General features: G+C 35.5%; 1 protein-coding gene across 1 annotated transcript in view; it reads right to left on the reverse strand.

The window, feature by feature from the left end:
• Positions 1–16572, reverse strand: part of LOC150093046 (tartrate-resistant acid phosphatase type 5-like) — a 112272-nt gene that overhangs the window by 18319 nt on the left and 77381 nt on the right. The window contains exon 5 of the mRNA XM_090413516.1: positions 7630–7777. Within this exon, the coding sequence (XP_090269642.1) occupies positions 7630–7777 (148 nt within the window). The remainder of the gene's footprint in view (positions 1–7629; positions 7778–16572) is intronic.

A 16572-nucleotide genomic window follows, 5' to 3' on the forward strand; every position in this document is an offset into this window, starting at 1 on the left:
GGCGTTTGCTCGTGTTCTACTGTAAGAGATGTCACGTCAATGTTCCTCAAGTGAAACAGATTTATCTGTCTGGCCAAAATAAGGTCGACCACAGTCACACAAAACTTTATAAACACCAGGAAAATGCAGTTGGTTGTGTTTTGGTTGACTCAGAAAACAATGAAGTTTTGGCAGAGTAGTATAGTCGGTCTTTATGTTGAATTTCTTCAAAATCCTAGATAGTTTTGGGGTAAGAGAGCTGATAGTGATAGGATTGGAATCATCTTCTTGTCGAGGATGTTGGTGTGGTCTCAAACATTTAGTGATGTTACGAGACGAATATCCATTATTTAAGAAGATGTTTTTCAGGAAGTTAGGCTCTGTTTGAAGGTCTTCTTCTGTGGAAGTGAGACATCTTGCTGGATGGGCAAGGGTGGAGATGATGCCCAGTTTCTGAGGAGGGATGTGATGAGAAGCGCCATGTAAATATCTATCAGTGTGGGTGGTTTTTCGAAAAATTGAAAATTTAAGACAGTCAGGTAATCTGCTGATATCTTTAGATCCAGGAAGGGGAGAATGCCATTAATCTCTAGTTCTGATGAGAATTTAATGTTCTGATGTTGAAAGTTTATTTTCCACTTGGTTAGAGTATAATAAATTTAGTTTAATCCTTTATCCAAGTGTGAGCAAACAAAGTTTGCGCCTGAAAGTATCTTCAGGACTGGGTTAAGGTGATACAACACCAGGGCAACTCGTTGCAAAGGTGGAGCAAGCTACCAACATTCCTATCTTAGTATCTCCTATAATGCAAAACACATCTCCTTGCGGATATGTCTAATGTTATGCATTAAGGGAAGGGCCACTACCCAGACCGGTTTCGACCTTTATTGAGGTCTCTTCAGTGGGAGCTTTCAACATCTAAACTTTCAACATCTTTCTCTAAATCCAGAGTAATTTATTAAAAAAGGGTGGCACACCAATTGGCAATTCCTATAGGTGGAGAATACCTGCTAATGCTTCTGCCTGATATCTCGACTTGGGCCTGGCTCCCACTGAAGAGACCTGTTTGCAGCGGCCCCGAGAGAAAGCTCCATGTTCCAGTCCTTCTTCAAACCTGTTCCAGCGGATTCCAGCAACAGTTTAGGTGAACTGAAAAGAGAGCTCCGATTGAAGTCGTGCCTTGGTAAGATTCCTTTGTTCTTTTTTGTGGTTTTTTTTTAGGCCTATACACGGCATTCTGCTACTTTATAGGAAAGGAATAGACTATCCTTGGAAAGTCTTCTTCCTTTCTTTGTTTAAGTAATGTCTTCGGTTTTGCCGAGGGTAAGAACCCTTGGGTTCGAAATTGATGCTAATATTGAGAAGCGGACGTTTGCGACGACTATAATTAACTATGTTGGGGCCGACAACATTTCTGGCTTTACCCCTTACGGGGGGGGAAGGTTTCAAGTTGTATGTACTAACGTTGCAACTAGAGAAAAATTACTGACAGGAGTCGAGTGCCAGGGAAAATTTTTTCATCCTTTTGTGGTAGGAAGTCTTTCCAAAAGTGTAAGAATAGATCGCTTCCCACTAGAATATCTCGAAGAAGACACTGACATCATAACTAAAGTCTTCTCGAAATGGGGAGCCGTGCGTGATATAAAAATTGGCACGGACGCTGACTTCCCTCAGTGGAAGTCAGGTGAAGTCACCTTTTCCATCATGATGAAGGCAGAAATTCCGAATTACGTCAAGATAGGATCGGCCAGGGTAATGGTCAGCTACCCTGGCGTAAAGCGACAGTGTTTTAAGTGCGGTGCCCTCACGCATCTCGGGGCTCAGCGCCCGAAAATGAAATGCAGGAACTGCCTGACAGCGGGCCATACATTGCAGAATTGCCAGTCGGCCTGCTTAAAATGTGGTAACACAGACCATAAAGTGGACACCTGTCCAAGTAGAAACCATGCAGAAAGAGTGGGAGGTACTATTACGCCCAACACTGCAACACCGGAAAACAATATCAGTGGCATGGAGCAGAACGACTTCCCAACCCTGGAGGCTGCACATGAAAGGGCAGCAACAAAGAATCACACCGCCACATCGCAAAAGGAAGTAACAGAGAAACCGACAGACAAAATTGTAGAAGCAGCCAGGAAAGACACAAAGCATGAGGAGCCAGCCAACGACCAAACCACCACCACAGAAAATAAACAGAAACACCAGCAGGAAGGTCCTATCATGGTAGTTGAAGAAATAACAGAAGAAGAAACAGTAGAAATGGAAATTCATAGCGAAGAAACCACACAAAAAAGGCCAGGCAGCCCTGAAGAAGGGAATGTAAAAAAACCAAAACCAGGGAGTCCGGGCATAGCTGAACCTGGAAAGGTAATAGCAGAACCCACAAAGTACCCTTATGCAAAAGCCAATGCGACAATACTACATCTACTAAACGACTTCCCCGAGGAAGAGAAGGCTTTACGAAATGGTATAGAAGCATTCGGGGATATCCTACTTATCCTCACAGGGAAAAACGGGCCTAAAGTGGTAAGCGCAGAGTGGAACGATATGTTTGTTGAAGACATAGACGAAATCACTCCAGAACAAATCGAAGAATTTATTGATGCAAAGGATGACGCAGGAGCAGCATTGTACAGAGGCCTAGGAATGTTAAACTACTCCCGCGGAGAAAAGTTAGCAGATCACATCCTCAAAACCCACAACAACAGAAAGCAGGAGGATGTAAGCCTTGCTTAACAGGCAGACAAGTCAGTAGATTCGTCGTACTGAGCGACCAGACTCGGGGAAAAAAAAAAAAAAAAAAAAATCCCCCTTTTCTCTTTCCATTTCACATTAGAATTTTTGTTATGAAAAGGTATTTGTCTATTCCACAGGAGGGGGTACCCTGAGAACCTGGGCTGCGAAGGCCTACATCGAGGCGGTGCAGCTCCTTGTGAGCTGCATCACTCAGGCCAGGCTCTTCCCCCGCTCTTCTGGTCATTCAGTTTGAAATTCCGAAATTCACCTAGTTTCTTATTTCTTTGGTTCTGTCTTACAAATTGTTATATGTACGTTTTAATGTTATTTACCAGTTTCCTTTTTCATGTGTTGCTTCTTTCATTTGTTTTTCCCCCGCTTTCCTCGGGCGGTCATCTGAAGAGGTGACCGACCGAGGAAAGCTGAAAAGAACGGATGGAGGGAGATAATGTCGGAGATCTGCTTGGTGCTGACATTTAAGTCAGGCCAAGTAGATCGACTGAGGCCTCCTTTAACTATCTACTACTATCCACTCTACCTTTCTCCTCCTCTCTCACTATCAAGCTGACTCTCAGCACAACTTTTTTAAATCTAAAGAGGCCAGTGATGAAAGGCATGAACTCCCATTCGACCTCAATAAAGGTCGAAACCGGTCTGGGTAGTGGCCCTTCCCTTAATGCATAACATTAGACATATCCGCAAGGAGATGTGTTTTGCATTATAGGAGATACTAAGATAGGAGTGTTGGTAGCTTGCTCCACCTTTGCAACGAGTTGCCCTGGTGTTGTATCACCTTAACCCAGTCCTGAAGATACTTTCAGGCGCAAACTTTGTTTGCTCACACTTGGATAAAGGATTAAACTAAATTTATTATAATGTTCTGATGTTGATTATTTAAATGGTTTAGGAAGTTTTGCAGTTCCTCTAAACTATGTACCCAGATAAGGAAGACGTCATCAATGTAGCGTAACCACAGTTTACGTTTTAAAGTAGCTGAAGAAATAGCTTTCTCTTCAAAATCTTATAGAAAAATGTTAGCTAAGACTGGGGATAGAGGGCTGCCCATAGCTAACCCGCTAGTTTGTTTGTATACTTTATCTTCATAGCAGAAATAGCCGGAATTGATGCAGTGAGTTAGAGGAGCAAACATTTTTTTAGAAACATTGTCCTAAGTAGATTCGCAGTTTGTTTTGGTAATTGCGCAGCTGCCTTTTCAACTTATTAAGAAAGAGTTCTTTAGAAATCAAGGTCGGAGAAGGAACGAAGTTAAGGCCCTTTGAGAGCACACTAAGTTCTGCAGGAGAAAGTGTGTGAGAGGATTTGTTAATGAAAACATTTTTTAAATTTTGTGAATTGATATGGGGTTGGCAACTTTGCTCCTGTTTAAGTTGGTTGAATTTTCTGATAAGAATTAATTTGTTGGAGAGTTGCGATCTAGAAGCATGGAGAGAGCTCATGTTTTTAATATCAATCCAGGATCTGTTATCTAAAGATGAACTTCAGTTATTTTCAAAAGAATCTCTTTTGCAGAACAAAGAAGCTAATGTGGACTTGGTATCTGTGATTCTTTCATACAATAAATCAATTTTAGCTTTGTGATAGATATTATGAGCACGTTTAGTGCGAATCGATTCTTTGAAATCTAAAAACTTTGGGATTACAGAGTGAAAAATTTGCATCTTTTCAGAAAAACTAACCTATTAATCTTCTTCTTATTGTGTTATCTTCTATCGAAGGTCAGCGACCATCTTGGCGAACAAACTGCGCTCTTGTGCTAATCTGAGCAGTTGTGCACTGCTCTTTCCTGTCCACGTCTTGATGTTGTCAAACCATGATATTCTTTTTCTTCCTCTAGTTCCTTTGCCATCAATTCTTCCTACCAAAATAGTTTGTAGAAGTTGGTATTTGCTGTTTCTCATGATGTGTCCAAGATATGTTTTTCGTTTCTTGATTATTTGTACAAGATGTTTAGCTTTGCCAATGGATTTTAAGACATCTTCATTGATAATTTTTTCCGTCCATGATATCTTTAGCATTCTTCTGTATAGCCACATCTCAAAGGCTTCGATTTTCTTGATGGTTGTCGCCTTCAATGTCCATGTTTCAACTCCATAGAGCAGAATAGACCATACGTAGCATTTCAGCATTCGGCATCTGTCTTCCATGTTTAGGTCTTTATTGCAGAATAGTGTTCTCATTTTCATGAAGGACTGCCGTGCAACTTCAATCCTTGTCTTTATATCTATTTCTGGATCCCACCGTTCATTAAGCCAGCAACCAAGATATTTATATCTTGACACTTGATCAATATTTTTCCCATTGAGTGTCAGTTTCATTGATGAGGCTGGATGTTTGCTGATGATCATGTATTTTGTCTTGTTGATGTTTATATTTATTCCCATTCTTTGGCTTTCTATGTATACTCTGTCAACGAGTTTTTGGAGATCCATAATGTTATCTGCAATTAGCACGGTGTCATCTGCATATCGTAGGTTGTTAACAATCTTTCCATTTATTGAGATTCCCTCTGGACATTCTTCCAATGCTTTTTTAAAGATTACCTGTGCATATATGTTGAACAGGAGTGGTGAGAGCACACATCCTTGTCTCACTCCTCTTTTGATGTTAATATCACTGGTGGTAATGTTGTCTAATTGAACGGTAGCTGACTGATTCCAATACAGATTTATTATTAGTCTTATGTCTTGTTCGTCTAGCCTTATTTGTTGAAGGATTTCTATTAAGTTGGTCTGTCTGACTTTGTCGAATGCTTTTTCAAAATCTATGAAACACATAAAGACAGATTTCTGTTTTTCTATGCATTTTTGTATCAATATTTGGGTACAGAAAAGTGCCTCTCTAGTACCAAAACCATTCCGAAAGCCGAATTGTGTTTCACTTAGAGTTTCTTCACTTTTTCTATAAATGCGATTCTGAATTACTTTCAAAAATATTTTTTAATGTTTGGCTCATTAGACTAATAAGTCTGAAGTCACCACAGGAATTCGCTTTCGGTTTCTTTGGGATAGTGATAAATGTAGATTTGAGCCAATCTGATGGAAATTCATCACTTTCATATATTTTATTAAATAGTTATTAAATTATTAAAAACCTATTAATAAAAAGTCCAATTTTTACCAGAGTTTTTTCATAATCCTTGATAAGATGTACACTAACCTCGTCAGAAGGTAGATAAATATTACTGTCTTAAATTTTCAATTTTTTAAAAAACCACCCACACTGATAGATATTTACATGGCGCTTCTCATCACTTCCCTCCTCAGAAACTGGGCATCATCTCCACCTTTGTCCATCGAGCAAGACGTCTCACTTCCACAGAAGAAGACCTTCAAACAGAGCTTAACTTCCTGAAAAACACCTTCTTAAATAATGGATATTCGTCTCGTAACATCACTAAATGTTTGAGACCACACCAACATCCTCCACAAGAAGATGATTCCAACCCTATCACTCATATACAGATACCATTGATCAGTTCTCTTACCCCAAAACTATCTAGGATTTTGAAGAAATTCAACATAAAGACCAACTATACTACTCTGCCAAAACTTCGTTCTTTTCTGAGTCGACCAAAACACAACCAACTGCATTTTCCTGGTGTTTATAAAGTTTTGTGCGAGTATGGTCGACCTTATTTTGGCCAGACAGATTAATCTGTTACACTTCGTCTTGAGGAACATAGACGTGACATCTCTTACAGTAGAACACGAGCAAACGCCCTTTCCAGTCATGTCCTCTTCTCGGCAAACTCTAACCTTCAAGAACAGTCACACCAAGTTGATTGGGAACGCACTACTAATTTATATATATGCAAGGATGAATTTGAAAGAAGAATTATTGAATCAAAAGAAATAGTTCTGGACCCTTCACACTTGAACAACAATCTAAGCTACAATTTGCCTGATTCCCATAGCGCAGTAATCCAGTACTGGTGCTCTAAAATTAGCTGTCGCAGACATTCAACTCATGCCAATGGTAGTACACGGTCACCTATTCAAATATGACTGTTACTATTCTACTTCTTTTTATTAAACTGGAAAGTCCATGTTTTTTACCTTGTTATTTTTATAAGTCTTATGTTATTTCTTACTCACCTGAAGAAGTCAGAGCACCGATGAAACTAGTCGTGATTTATTAAAGGTTTTTGTTATACTTTCTCAGGTTCTAGTCAGTTAAATTAATTTTATAAATATATGTATACCAATGTTGTGTTATTTTTAGTTTATTAAAATGAGTTATTATGGAAATGTTGACTTTTATTTTCAATAAACTAAAAAAAAAAAAAGCATATGAATTTGATTAACTGAAATAGACTTTTTCTTTTGGGGCCTCATTATGATGTTGTGCCTAGGGCCTCAAAAAGTATAAATATGGCCCTGGGATGTATAGTATGGATGTATAGTATGGCCCTGGGATGTATATGCAGAGTATAGTATTAGTGGGAATATCTTATAGGAGGTGGAAGAGATGAGAGATCTGAGGATGATGGTGGATAGGGGCTTGAAATTTCATGGAAATTTTGCTAATAATTATGAGGTCAATACAGTGGATTATGGGATTGAAGCAGTGAAACTGACATGTAAAAGGACATTATGGTTCCATTGTACAAGGCTTTCATCAGGCCATATATGGATTACTGTGCAGAGATTTCATTGCCTGGTTTTCAAAAGGATGATGAGTTGCTGGAGAGGATTCAGAGACAACTGACTAAGTCAGTATCTGATCTCTGGAATGTGGAGTATGATGAGAAATTGAAACAAAGCAAATTGCAGAACCTAGTGGATAGAAGAGGAAGGACATGATCCAGACATATGTTGGTAAGAGAGTAATTACCAGATTAATGTAGATGAGATTTTTCACAGAATATTTAAAACAATACTGATTAATACTGACCTGAAGATTGTGATCATGTCCACTTAAATAGGCACTAGCTCTGTATTTCAGTAGTAATGGTAAAAGATGATCAATCAGGCAAGTTGTGCTTCCATGTTCTGCTATGGAATATACAGGAAAGTGTCCACAAACAAGTAAATAATTAGCCCTAAAAATAAAATTAAATGCATAAAACATCTTTAGAGAATACAAAAGAACCTATTTGCTTGTAATTTTTGAATTTTAATATTATGATTCCTATTAAGTATATATTGTGATTGCAAAAGCTTGTCTTGAGCTACTGATACTGGAAATTCATGCTATTATATTTTAAGAAAGTTTTTCTTGAATTACAAGCAATTCCTCAATTTAAGTAAATTAAACTGTTTATATGAAAGCCATTCTTAGAATTATTTTTGTTCAGGGCCATTTAAAGGGGAATTATTATTTATAGTTTTGTTTCCATTTCTGTATACACTGATATGACTCCAAGACAGATCTTTGGTAAGAGCTCTATGTATAACTTCATGCATAAACTGAATTATAGTAACTCAAAATTGATCAACCTCAATCATGGTAAATTGGTGGGTGGAGTAACTGGATGTTGGATCAAAAAACTGTAGAAACATTGTACTTTTTTTTTTTTTACTGAAGATGGCATTAATTATGCTACAATGAATATTACGGATCACATATTTCACATTATTAAAGTATAATTAATTATTAATTGTGATGCATTATATAATACTTAATCATTATGGACTACAATAATATTTGATACACCCCTTTAGAGTATCATAATAACAATATCACAATAACATAACTATCTGCCACCAACAAATTTCAGAAAGCCCCTCATCTTTAATTATTATGAGGAATGGTAGACTACATCTGGAAGAAATAATTGCACTTTCATAAAGAACACACACATCCAAATGCTCAACTTAAAAAACAATCTCACTCATTAAAGGTTGGGAACTTATAGAGCATTTACTAGAGACCAATGCGACATATTTTTAAAATACTTCAAGCAAAGCAGTGATCTCACATTGGGTGAAAAAAATTATATAACCATCCTTCATTCTCTCTCCATTGGACAATATTCTGCTTACAGACTAGTTTTCACCTTCTTGGGTTGATATTCACATCCATCCTGGCATAAACACATCACATCCAGAGCCTCATCAGCCTCCAAGAATCTGGATATTTTTTTATTGTAAACAATACTTCTCTTCTGCTTGATTCTTGATGCTTTATAAATCTCATATCCATCCAACCGTAGAACATTGTTCTTGCAATGTTCTGAAGTCATGGTGGACTCTAATCAATTTCCTCCAGTATCTTTCCCATAGATGCTGCTCTAATGAACTGGCTGCTACCATTCCTCCTTCCTTCTAATCACGTGCAAACACAGTCAGTTGCTGATGTCAACATCCATATACATTTCAGCTCCAAACTTATCGAACCAACTTTTCATTCACTTCCTTCATTTTGTATAGTTGTGTTCTTCGCAACAGTCTTTCCAATACTGTTTTCTCCCAATGATTAGATAGTCCCATTTCTTCAAGAAAACCATCAATTTTTTTTTTTTTTATTCTCTAATAATTGACCCACATGTGTGGAATTGTATCATAGGTCTTCGAATCTCTCTTGTGTGTAGGGTTGATATTAAAAAAAAAAAAAAAATCATTTCAAAAGGTCATCATCATCATCATGCATATCAAGGATTTAGGCCCTAGCATGGCCTGTTCCGGCCTTAGAAGTAATCGTTGAATCTTTTAAGAGGACGTCCTGGTTTTCTTTTTCCTAATGGCTTGTACTTTAAGGCTTGTTTTGGTAATCTTTCTGTATTCATTCTTTGAACGTGTTCCATCCATTTATGTTTATATTTTTTAATTTTTTTGATTACTGATTGTGGGTTTAATTCTTTCATAATTTCTTCATTTCTTTTGTGATCAAATAGGGTATACTTTGCAATTTTTCTCATAAACTTCATTTCTGCTGTTGTTAATCTTTGTCTTTTTGTTTTATTTTCCAGATTTTGCTTCCATACATTAAGACTGGTAGGGCTAATGTATTGTATACTTTTAGTCTGGTTTGTTTTTGAACTAGGTTTGGTTTAAATATAGAGTTAATTACACCTGTTATTTTTAAATATTTTACAATTTTGATGTTTATATCTTTTTCATTTTCATATGTGATCATACATCCTAGGTAGTTAAATGAATTCACCTGTTCTAAGCTCTTGTTATCTATTACTATTTTAGTTCTTGCTGGATCTTGTCCTTTAAAGGCCATAGTTTTTGATTTTTCTGTTGATATTATACCATAATCTTTGGATATCTCATTTAGATCTAAAATAGCTTTCTGTAGTTTATCTTCAGAATTTGTAATTATTATTTGGTTGTCGGCAAAGAGGAGAGTTTAAGTTTACTGCAGGAAAAAGTTTAATTCCTTGATGTAAATTTTTATTCCATTTTATTATTATTTCATTTAAGTAGATATTAAAAAGAGTTGCTGAGAGGGGACATCCCTGTCGGAACCCCTGGGTTTATCTCTCTCGTATATGATAGCTCGTGATTTAATCTTATTTGTATTTGATTATTTTCATATATACTTGTGATAGCTTTTAGGATATTATTTGGCATTTGTCTTTCTTTTATTATGTTAAATAATGTTTCTTTTAACTCTGTCAAATGCTTTTTCAAAGTTGCAATATGTGTTTCTAAATTGTATTCTCTTCTATTAATTTTAGGCAAAAGGCTGGGTTTATACATGATCGTCCTTTTCTAAATCCATTCTGTACTTCTAAAATAAAGTTTTCGGAATATTTCATTAGTTTGCTATTTAAGATTCTGCTATATACAGGAATACCTTGTATAACGCGGTTAATTGGTTCCAAGAAGCGTCCGCGCTATGCAAAACCGCGTTGTTCGAGGTCTATTTATAAAGGTTTTCAATTTAATTTGTTTATTACAAAAATTTAGAATAAAAATGTTTAAAAATGAAAAAAAAAATTTATTTTTATTAACTAAATAATAAATAAAATCTTTTTAAACTGATATAAAAGTTGTAAAAAACAAAACAAATGTTGCTTCAATTTTAGCATACAGTAATTTACTTTTTACTAAAGTAGTCTTTTAGTGTTCGTTGAACCATCCTTGTCTTCCTTGTCTCTTCAAGTACTAGATCTCTGTAGCATTTGATGGCATTATTGAGACTTTGTCTCACTTTGATGCTAATTCGGGTCGGCATTTATGAGAAAGTTGGAAGCTTCGTCGATTTTTCTCACAAAAGTTGAAAGGTCAGCAAAGGAAAATTCTTCAACCATGACATCAGTGGGGTCATCTTCATCTTCTTCCGCTTCATAGGCTTGTTGTTGTTCCAACTCCAAAAGGGTTTCATCATCCAGATCATTTGAATGAGAATCGACACATTCGTTCACATTGTTACAATCTAAACTTGTCAAACCAAGATCTTTGTCCATCTGCACAATTTCTGTTGAGATTTCCTCTTTCTGCATTGCAAAAGCCAACAAAGTCCTTTGAACAATGCGGCAAGATATTATGCCATATGACTCTCATGTTGCTTTGAGTCACCTCTTGCCAAGATTCATAAATATTTTGAATGGCATCTTTTATGTTAAATTTCTTCCAAAATTCACTCAAAGTCGAAGAATCTTCTTCTGCTGCAGCTTTAATAGCTAGAGCAAAAGTTCGTCTTAAATAGTAAGCCTTGAAAGTGGAGATAACACCTTGATCCATCGGCTGCAGAATAGATGTTGTGTTTGGAGGGAAAAAATGAATCTTGACATTTTCATCTAAGTCAGTGAATAGAGTTGGATGGCCTGACTCATTGTCTAATAAAATAAAATTTTTAAAAGGAATTCTTTTTACAATAGCTTTTAAATTCAGGGCAAAAACAAGTTTTAAACCAGTCCTCGAAAATTGAACGAGTCACCCACATTTTTTATTCGAACGCCAATGAACAGATAAATTGTTCTTTGTAAAGCCCTTAAGAGCTCTTAGGTTTTCCGCTCTGTACACTAACAGTGGCTTCAAATTTAAATCACTTGATGCATTACCTCCTATAAAGTGTCAAAAGACCGATTGACATTTTTACTTGTCATCTCCCCTCTGGGGGGGGGGATGTCTAGTAAAAATGTCAATCGGTCTTTTGACACTTTATACCCAGCTTGTGTTTTTTCCTTCTCTTCTAGAAATGTGAGCGATGGCATTCTTTTTCAGAACAAGCCAGTCTCGTCAGTGTTAAAAATTTGATCATCTGTGTAGCCTTCCTTCTCAAAAAGCTCCTTCAATTCATTGGGAAATAATTCTGCAGTTTTAGTGTCAGCACTTGCACTTTCGCCTTGGATTCTTACGTTATGGGGTCCCATACGCTTTTTGAAATTGTAGAACCACCCGCGACTTGCTATAAACGTTTCACTGGTTGTACCTCCTTCATTTTATTTTATTTTGTCATATAGACTTGTTGCTTTTGCTTGGATTATCATTTGACTCAAAGGAATCTTTTTTCTGATTGCAATCTTCAATCTAGATCATTAAAAGGCGTTCCATATTTTCCATTGTAGAAGATCGATTTCTTGTGATCACTTTTGACATATAAGAAGCGGTGCTCATTCCATGTTTAATCTTTTCTTTACTCTGAATAATTGTTCGTACAAATGACTCTTTCATCGAATTCTCACGTGCTATTTTAGCAAACAAGGCACCATTGTCTTGACATTTTATAATTTCAAGTTTCTTCTCTAATGTCAACCACTTGCGTTTTTTTTTTGTTACTCCAACAGTGTCTTCTTTGTTTTGTCTCTTTTCACTCATACTTAATTAATAAAAAATATTAAATACTAATATTAATGTAAATAATAAAATGCCGTGGGGAAAGAAAGTGTCTACGTGAGAACCAATGGAATAACTACTGCATAAATGTGGCTCTCGACTGTCACTTGCGGTGCCCGGGAGTAGCGTCAGTGTTAACAATGTTAGTGTAATAATGATAAGCGTAATAATAAAAACCGCGTTAGACCAAAACCGCGCTATACAAGGTATTCCTGTATTTTGTAATGGGAATTTAGTATACTGATACCTCTATAGTTTTTAGGGTCGTCTCTATTACCTTTTTTAAAGATAGGAATCACAATTGCTTTTTTCCATTCTATTGGGAGTATACCAGTTGAATAAATTTTATTTAAAAATAATAAGAGTCTTTCTTTGAATCTAGTTCCTGCATATTTATATAGTTCTGAACCTAGTTTATCTTCTCCAGGTGATTTTCCATTTCTTGTTTCTTTCAGGCTGATTTCTAATTCTTCTTTAGTCATTTCCTTTTCATTTTCGTTAATTATTTACCAGTTTTTTTTTTTTTTTAAATATTTGTCTGTCCACAATTCTGTGTAGCAATTTAGAAATTCTTCTAATTTCAATGCAGTGTTTAATTTTATGTTTTCTTTGGTATCTGCATTTAAGTGTTTCAAAATTTTATATACATTGGGTCTTATTTTATATAAATCATGTTCTAAATAGAAACAAATTTGTTCCATGATTCTCTATGTCTTTTTCTGACTTCTCTTTTAACTATGGCTCTTATTCTTTTATATTCTGTTTTAAAAGATTATTATTATTATTATTGCACAGGCACCTCCATGGAGTCCTAATACTCATTGTGGGATACCAAAACTATCCCGCAATGAGTGTTAGGGATACCAAAACTATCTCCTTGAAACAATTAACAGACAATTATTGGAAGTTTTTCCACTTGGTTATACTATAAATTAAAGATATCAAGAAATTATATACTTGGTTTAATCCTTTATTCAAGTGTAAGCAAACAAAGTTTGCACCTGACATATTATCAGGACTAGGACAAATCGTACATAGAAGCTGATGACTTCACATCGCTTGCCTTAGTATCCCATAATGCAAAGCACATATCCTTATGGGTATGTATAATACTATGCATTATGGGAAGGATCACTACCCAGACTGGTTTCGACCTTTATTGAGGTGAAAATGTAACAGGTTGCTCATCATAGGCCTAGAGTAGTTGGTATAGGGGTGCAAGAGAGCCTGATAGTATTAGGAGAAAGAAACAGCAGATAGGTAGCATGAGAGATAGAGAAAAGGCCTCGGCTCTTTTATATCATCATGGCCAAAGGCTATCAGTTTTCCTTTTTGACGTGAATACATCTTTAAATCCAGAACAATATTAGGGGTATGGGATAAAAAGTTGAGTGTAATGAAATCATTCGATAAGGTTTGGCTTAATAATTTCTAAAGTATTAAAGGTAGGCAAACCGAACTTATATCATTCGATAGCTGAGGGAATAAAGATTCGTCAGTGACCTTCAGATAGCGTGCTGCACCTCAGAAGCTTCCACTCAATATAACTTTGCACTCTGTCATGGTACGATGCTCGTTTTGGTGTCAATCAACAGCTCTCATCAAGATCTATCAATTTAATGCATAATTCTGAAATTTCAATACAGTGTTGGTGAAGAAAATGTGGATTGAAGTTGAAAAATTTTAGAAACTTCACAATGTCTGCTTATACTCGCCCGAAAGCCAGCCAGAAAGGGGAGAAGGAGCATCCCACGGCCTTGGCAAGGGACCCTCGACTATGATTTGGGCAGGAGGTAAGCTTGATGCATTTGGCCCTTGCAAAGTTGGATTTGTTGATGATATTTTGCAGTTGTTATAGGCTGTTGTAAGCTGAGCGAGAAACTGGGGGGGGGGGGGATGTCTGGCTTGAGCCACTGGATGGATGCTAAATTTTGCCATGACTTCTTTGGACTCCCTGGTTCTGCAACAAGGCAGTCCAAAGAAGTCAAGCCAAAATTTAGATAAGAGCAATAATCCCAGCATGAAAATGAGGCATAAAAATCCCAAAGGTCATTCTAATCTATTACTTTTCGAACCTCAATTACATTAATGCATTTTTGATTTTATAAGATTTATTCTGCTTTTGAGTATGTTTGCTACCAACTTTTATATTCCTTTTAGAAGTACATACACCATAGTACACAGGAAACTAGCTAGTAAAAAAAAAATTCTATGCAGTTATACCAATTTATGCTAATATTATGAAAATATAATCACAAGCTTTGTGTTGTATTCCATTCAGAACTACTTAACTGTAAAACTACATAAAATTCCTGAATGCACTCAACTTTAGAATACTGTTCTCAAAATGAGAGAGATCAAAAACCTTCCTAAAATTGCTTGATACTGTTCAGAAGAGAGTAGGTTGCCTAATATCCATGCTCCTTCCTCTCTCTCACAATCTTACTCCATTCACTTTCTCAGTCATTTTGTTTCTACATTGTGTCTTTTCTATGTTTACTTTCATGGACCCTGTTCAATCAAACTCTTTCCACTACTGTTCCTGCACTTTTCTCTTTCCATAAGAAGTTATTTGGTGATCTACTCTCTTATATAGATCACGTTCCCCCAACCTGATATCTTATTACGCACAAATAAACAACTAAAAACTTTATTTGTGTATTTAAAAATTCATTTATCACTTTTAATTATTTTAATACAACAAAAAAAATATATATATATATATTGGAATAAAATATTTATTTCTCTATTTTGGAAAACCAAAGTTAGAAAAAACAACAGATTGATTACAAACTCACAAGTTACAGGAAATGCTGGTTGATTAAAAAAAAAGAAAGAAAAGAAGTTAATGTGAAATTTGGCATTGTTTGGACCTCGCAATATTTTCATAGTCTGTTGATATGAAGAAGTGGCCAATCTCAGACAATCACCAAATGATCATTTGTAATTTGGTTTCTTAATTGATTTTTTATATTTTCATGTGCATACTTCCAAATGACTTCATTGTTTATTGATTTTAAATGTAAACTATTCTGAATGTTTCTTATCTCAAGTTCTACTTCAGCTTGGTTTATATCAAACAGCCCACTAATTTTCTTTGAAATTTCTGTGATGTGAAGTTTTCTTGAAATGGATTATTGATAAAAGATACAATCATTTCAGTTTTATTAAAATCTTTAAATCTTGAATTTATTTCTTCCTCAACTAATTCTATTTCAAGAATAAATTCTTTTAAATCATAGCGAAGCGTTTCTTGATTTTGTTCAAAAAATTTTAATAAGTATGGGAGATGTCTAAATTCGCAGTCATTTATATTTTTCTTTAATAAAAGTAAGTATTGTTGGAAAGTTTTTATTGAACTTAACATGTCAATTAAATTTTTATCTCTGCCTTGTAACTCTAAATTTAAATTGCTTAATTTCGTACAGAAATCTACTAAAAATGATAAGTGTAACAATCTTTTATCACTCAATTGTGGATAAATATCTCCTTTTTCATCAAGAAAATTTTTTATATTGTTAATTAATACAAGAAATCTTTCTAAAAATTGACTTCTGCTGAGCCAGCAAACATTATTGTACAACAGAAGTTCCCTATCATCATCTAATTTAAATAACCGTTGCAGGGGTTTTGATCAAACAGAATTTACAATTTTAAATGTAATATCCAAAACATCTTTTGTGTTTAATCTTTTACTAGACAGTACTTATTGGTGAATAATACAGTGGCACGTTAAAAAATCTGGATATTTGTCATCGTTTTTACATAATGAAATGAAGCCCGATTTATTACCTATCATTGCAGGAGAACCATTAGTAGTAATAGACACAAGTTTAAAAAGTGAAAGTTTGTGTTGTTTCACAAATTCATCAAATGCTAAAAAATGTCTTCTCTCCTAGTCCTTCCCAATAATGGTATAATTTTCAAAAGTTCTTCTATACATGAATAATCTTGAAATACCATTAACTGAGCAATATCAATGAAGTCGTTTGATTCATTAAATTGTAATGAAATCAGAACACACTGGTGAATGTCTAACGTTAACCTTGCCTGGAAACTTTTCTCCGGCAATTTGAAACCTTGTCTGTGGCCTAGAGTAGTCTCT

The sequence above is a fragment of the Typopeltis vanoorti genome, chromosome 24 (assembly GCF_054136105.1).
Source record: "Typopeltis vanoorti isolate ZY-2024b chromosome 24, IOZ_Tvanoo_1.0, whole genome shotgun sequence".
Classification (NCBI taxonomy): domain Eukaryota; kingdom Metazoa; phylum Arthropoda; class Arachnida; order Uropygi; family Thelyphonidae; genus Typopeltis; species Typopeltis vanoorti.